This window comes from Marmota monax, unplaced genomic scaffold, assembly GCF_021218885.2.
Source record: "Marmota monax isolate L192 unplaced genomic scaffold, Marmota_monax_Labrador192_F-V1.1 WCK01_AAM20220418_F8-fsc00073, whole genome shotgun sequence".
Lineage (NCBI taxonomy): Eukaryota > Metazoa > Chordata > Mammalia > Rodentia > Sciuridae > Marmota > Marmota monax.
In genome coordinates, this window is record NW_026692846.1 from 1,517,378 (window position 1) to 1,523,191 (window position 5,814).

Genomic DNA, 5,814 nt, shown 5'->3' on the forward strand with positions numbered 1-5,814 from the left:
GGGCAAAGAGGACAGAGGAGATGTGGAGGTCACCCCCACAAGGTTGCCAAGGTCCTGCTACTGAGGGTCCCCAGCACTGCCACCCTCTGTGCTCTCAATTGCTCCCTTCTTTTCACACAGGCAGTCTGAGGAAAGACACCCAAGCTCAGTTTGCTGATTCAGGACCAAGACAGTGAGAGAAGCAGAACCAATGACCAGAGGCTTAGAAATGAAGACACCAAACCCGTATCACAAAGAGTTAAAACAGCCGCCACGCCTGTGAGCCCAGCGACTCAGGAGGCTGAGGCTAGAGGATCACAAGCTCAAGGCCAGCCTCGGCAACTTAATGAGACTCTATCAAAGTAAAAGTAACAAGGGCTGGGGATGGGGTTCAGTGGTGCAGTGGCAGAGCTACCCAGGCTCAGTACCAAAAAAGCAAAAGGAGTTAAACCAGCACAGAGTGCGAGAATCAGAATCTGAATTGACAGCAACAGTCGGAGCAGAGGAAGGGAAGGGCAGGGCGTGGCCAGCTTGGAGGCGGCCAGGGGCAGAGACCTGACTGGGCATCCTCGTGGGTGAGCTGGCCTAGGGCCTGAGTCTCCCAGCAGGGAATGCAAAAAAAGAGCCAGCGCCCAAGGAATCGACAACAGGACCTCTAGATGTGACGAGGGAGGACAGCAAGGCAGAGGTGCAGTTAATAGGCCACTCCTTTCCCTATCCACCAGCAATGGGCAAAGGGAATCTGAAATTTTAAAAAGTAACTTTCAAAATAGCACCTTTTGTTTTTGTAAAAAACAAACAAAAAAAGTACAACAAACAAAAAAAAAAAGAAAGAAATACTTAGGTATTAATCTGTCAAATGATTTCTATGTGGAAAAGAACAAGGCTCTGACTAAAGAAAATCTGAAATCATGAGGAGACACCCCATGTTCATGGACTAGAAGATTCCACACTGTTAGGGTGCCAGCTCTCCCCAGTTTGGTTTACACATGCAACACAATCCCAATCGAAATCACAGAAGGGCGAAGGGTGTAGCCCAGTGTCCAGCGTTGGTCTAGCACGTGTGAGGCCCTGGGTTTGATCATCAGAACCAGAAAAAAAGTTCGCAACTAGTTGTTTTGTAGACACTGACCCAATACTGAACCCAGGTTATGCCTGCACACGTCTTCTCAAGAGAACTGGGCTCCAGGGGGAGCGCCCAAGCCCACCCACCACAGCCGGATCGTCCCTCAGCCCCTGTCTCCTTGCACCTCCATGCTGGGTGCCCCAGGCTCAGGGACCCAGGGACTCCTGAAGCCCAAGATCCCTGGAAAGCCAAGCAGCCCGACAGTGGGCGGGACTGAAATTCAGAGTGGGTTCTGCTTTAGCAGGGGGTCCTGGGACTCAGCAGTGGCCTCCAGGAATCAGGAGCCAGGCCCAGGGTCATGCAGACCTGCCGCGGGCCTACCGTGGCCCAGGGAGGGAACGGCTGTGGGGTGACGGGAAGCAGCAGGCGCGAGGAGCCGGGAGAAGGACGCCAGACCATCCACACCAAGGTCCTCTCTCAGCAGCCCCTTCCTTCCTGACATCCATGTCCAGTGGTGCCCACTGTGCCTGGCCAGCCTGAGCTCTACATGGTTCTCCAGCTCCTCCCCGGTGACCCTCTGGGTCAGACACCCAGCCCCCACCCACCAGGTCTCCCTTTCTTCAGCAGAACTGCCATGCGCCCTGCAGAATACCTGCCTCCACCCCCCGTCCCCTTCCCTCCTCACGCAGTGACCAGCAGGCCTCCTAGGACCCAGACTCAAGCCTAGGACCTCCTGCTCACCTGGTGCTGGGTCCCAGCTTCAGGGACAGTCCTGCCTCAATGTGGCCGTAGACTGGATGTTCTGTCCAGCGTGGCCACTCCATCCAGAGGCTTATGGTGGCTGTTGGGAGAGGGACAGGGATCTGAGGCTGGGGAGAGTGAAGGGGCAGGAGCCAGGCTGTGGGGCAGTGAGAGTTTATTGTCTCTGAGAGGAGGGAGGCGGGGGTCCCAGACACGGGTGGGGGGCCCACAGTGGAGCTATGAGAGTCGGGTGTGGGCCAGTCGTTCTGGCCTCGCCAGGCCCTTTCTCCCGTCACAGGGAATGGCCCTTCTCCATGAGGAGTTGGCCAGCATGCCCTGGCTTCTTGAGAAAAGGCATTGGACAGGGCCAATGGCAGGGTCCAGGGAGGGAGGCCAGATGGCAGCTGGAGGCGCAGGACAAGAGGAGTCACGAGGGGGTGCAGGGCAAGTCCTCACAACAGGGCCCAGAAGACACCCAGGCCAGGGCCACTTGCAGCAGGAGCCACCTGAACAGGGCCCAGGGTATCTCCAAGACGGCAGGCGCCGAGTTGCAGAGCTGCCCTGAGCAGCAGCGCCTGACAATCCTGCCCCGCAGCTCAGGGCTGGATGACCACTCGAACTCACTGTTGGAGTTTGGACAGCGGACAGCGCACCTCTTGCTGATCAGAATTCTGATCCTTGACCCTGCAGAAGAAAGGAGACAGCAGGTGGCTCCAGAGCCCCCAGGTTAGGGAGAGAGAGGACGGGGCTTGTCAGGAGGGCAGCTGGAACTGGCACTGGGGACAACCTCCTGCTGTCCCTTCACAGGTGAGGCCTGAAGAGCTGTGGGAGCATGGCTATCCAAGGTCACCTTCAACCTGGGGCACAGCAAAGAGGTGAGTGCTCTTCTCTGCAGCCAGATGAGGCCTCGGATCCCCTTCCAAATCAGTGCGGGCCAGTGGTGGGGACATGGGGCAAAGGAAGCAGAGTGGAAAGGACTGGTAGCTACAGAGAACCTGCTGGGTGCCCAGCGGGGCTCCAGGTCTCCAAGCTACTCATCCAAAGATGCAGAGGCTTCCGGAGGAGATCTGACTTTCAACAGCTATCAAGACACTAAAGGGCAGCCACCATCAAAACCCAACCAGAGAAAAGGCCATTTTGGGTAGAATTCAACTGTTATTCTACATTATATTTGTTCTCTTGTTGTTTGTTATGCTGAATTATGTTTTATTATACTGCCTTGTATTACTTACATTAAGTTGCAATATGTTATGTGGCATGGCACTACATTATGTCATACTGCATTGCAGCGTATCATGCCGATTACATTAGACTGCATCACGGCATGTTGTATTAAATCGCAATGCACTATATCACGTTGTACTGCACTGTATGACACATCACACAAAGTACATCACTGCTCAGTGGCACGGGACTTAGGATAACTTGAGGGAATCCTCCAGCGAAGACAGTGAGCCACTCATTGACTGCACTGGCGGTGCAGACCTCAAGGTCAAGGCCAGGAGGCTCCTGCACAGGTGGCCCCTGAAGAGACTCTCACTTGATCTCCTCTCACTGCCTTTCAGACCAAGAGCCAAAGGTGAAGGACGCAGTGCTAAATGAAGAGTCAAGCTGGGGAAAAGGCTTGGAAATTCCTTCATTTTGATTAACAAACAGGGAGGCTTGGATGGGGGCTGTCACTGTAGGGACACAGGAGCCTCATGCTTGAAGAACTGGTCTGATGGCCCTCCCTGCAGAAAACCCCACCTCTGCATAATGGCAAAGGAGGAAAAGAAGGCTCATGCCCCACACTGAAACCGGGACAGTGGGACAGTCCTGTGAAGGGCGGTCCTGTCAGAGCCCACTCCACAGACTGCCTGCATGTTGCACAGGTGCCCACTTCAGAGATCTCCCTCAGGAAGCCGCAGGTGCCCTATGCATTTTCTTGAGTCATTCCCAGGGGATGAGGCCACAGGAGCCTTCCCGAGGTTCACAGGTGGGAGTGGGGTGTCCATAAATGAACCACACTGCATCCAGGCCCCTGGGACTTGAAGCCACAGGGAGAAGACATCTCCACCAGACTGGCAGGTCCCCAGGGAGCCAGGTCCATCTAGCAGGAACCAGCACCAGGAGATGGTGTGTGCTGGGAACACTTCTGTCTGTCTACCTGGGTCTCTCTAGACTTCTTTTTATACTTTGAATAAAAGTGTTTGCACGAGCCTAAGAAACATGTTGGTGTTCTTCTTCACCATCTTTTCTAAGCTCGTTCTTAAAATGAAGCACTATCGCCTAAGTCCCCGCCCTGGAAGTGGTGGCCTCCGGGTCGCAGGGCAGGTTCTGTGTGCCGCTGCCCAGGGACTGCAAGGCCTATCCATCTTGGATGACCCTCCTTTTGCCTCCCTGCTCTTTTGCGAACTCAGCGACATATTGGGGCCTTTGTCCTGGTGTCAATCTTAGGGGGAGTGACATTTAAGAGTTGGTACTTCAAATGAGGGAGGTGGGGTGGAGGGTGGGAGAGAGGAGCCCAAAGCCCGGAGCCTATGGAGCCTACTCGTGGGCGGTGGATGAGGACCCAGGCGCGGCAGCTGGACGGACTCACTCCTGAGGAGGAACACCTCGTTGGAGACGCAGACTTGAGCGGTGGCGGGGCACACGGTGGGCTTACAGAGGCTCCAGCTGTTGACCTTGAAGCACTGGAAGCAGCTCAGGTTCTGAGTTGTGCGCTCCAAGGCGCTGCTGTGGGCAGAGCGCGCGCCCCGGCCCTTACTTGGCCAGACATGGGCGCGGGCGAGCTCCGTGGACACCAGAGCCGCCCACAGCGCCAGCACCAGCCGCCCCATGCCGCCCCCGCGGACCCTCTGCTGCAGCCCCGGGGTCCCGGTGCTGACCCGCGGAGCCTCCCGGGCGTCCGCGCGCTCTCCAGAAGTAGGGCAGGCAGCGCGGCCCCGGGGAGGAGCCAGCGGGGCGGGCGGGCGTCGAGTCTCCTCGACTGGCGCCTCTCGGGGCTGCTCGCGCGCCTCGGCCTGCGCCTGCTGCGTCCTCTTCTTTGGGTCGCAGACCCGCGCGGCAGGGCCCGGGGCTCCTGGAGAGAAGGCGCGAGGGAGAGGCGCCTCTGCAGAGCCGGGAGGTTGCGCGCAGCGGAACGCGAGCAGGTGTGTGTGTGTGGGAGGGGCTCATAGGCACTTTTCCTTCTTAGGTGACTGCTGCCCGAGGGCACTTGGCTGGCTGATCTGCAGGGGCAGCTTGAGCACCCACACTGCTGGTCCTTCCAATGGTCACACGCCCCGCTCTGATTCTATCAGACTCTTGTCCCACTCCGCGGGAAACAAGTGGCCTTTCCCCAGCAACCCAGCAACACAGCAGCCATCTCTGGGTGAAAAGAAGGGCTCTGGAATCCAGACCTGTTTGCAGACTTTGTAACACAAGGAATGTGTTCATTTCCGATGTCTACCCTTATGTAAAATCACAAAGAGGAGAAAATAAAATAAAAATGCTCTTATAAAAGCACTAGGCAACTGGGCGGGGGATGTAGCTCAGTGGCAGAGGGCTTGCTTAGCGTGTGAGGCCCTGGATTCCTTTCCTAGCGCCACACGGAAAAAAAAAAAAAAAAAAAAAAGCAACTGAAGAAAATCGACTGGCTGTAAAATCACACTTGAAGCCCAAACCCCCAGGGCTTCAAGATGCGCTGCGTTTGAAGACAGGGCCTATAAAAATGTTTGATTAAGATACAATGAGTCCGTAGGGCAGATCCTGATCCAGTAGGACTGGTGTCCAGTTAGGAGAAGAGTCCAGGGCACACACATGTTCAGAGGGAGGACCTGGCAAAGACCCAGGCAGAAGGCACCCTCCACAGGCCCAGGAGGGGCCTCAGGAGGAGCAGGTCTGGGTCTTGGACTGCAGCCTCCAGGACTGAGGGACACACAGTGTGCCCATGCGACCCTTCTTCAGTCTCTTGATAAGGTGGGTCACAATGACTTATTCCCAGCGTGGGGTCAGTCTTGCATCTCTTACCCGTGGTTACCCGTGGAATAGGATCATTCTTACAATGT

General features: G+C 56.1%; 1 protein-coding gene across 1 annotated transcript; it reads right to left on the minus strand.

Annotated features, from left to right (window-relative positions):
* Nucleotides 1-2,213: 2,213 nt before the first annotated feature.
* On the minus strand, nt 2,214-4,605 carry Ly6l (lymphocyte antigen 6 family member L). The gene is made up of 2 exons (XM_058580781.1): nt 4,365-4,605; nt 2,214-2,470 (listed from the first exon to the last, which is right to left on the minus strand). The coding sequence occupies exons 1-2, from the start codon at nt 4,603-4,605 to the stop codon at nt 2,214-2,216; spliced, it is 498 nt and encodes a 165-aa protein (XP_058436764.1).
* Between the last annotated feature and the right edge of the window lie 1,209 nt (nt 4,606-5,814).

What these genes read in the sequence shown, in the direction of transcription:
- Ly6l (XM_058580781.1), bottom strand. Translation starts at nt 4,605, where the DNA reads ATGGGGCGGCTGGTGCTGGCGCTGTGGGCGGCTCTGGTGTCCACGGAG. An exon ending in CGAGGTGTTCCTCCTCAGGA is followed by an intron (nt 2,471 to 4,364) that starts GTGAGTCCGTCC and finishes TTTCTTCTGCAG; the next exon opens with GGTCAAGGATCAGAATTCTG.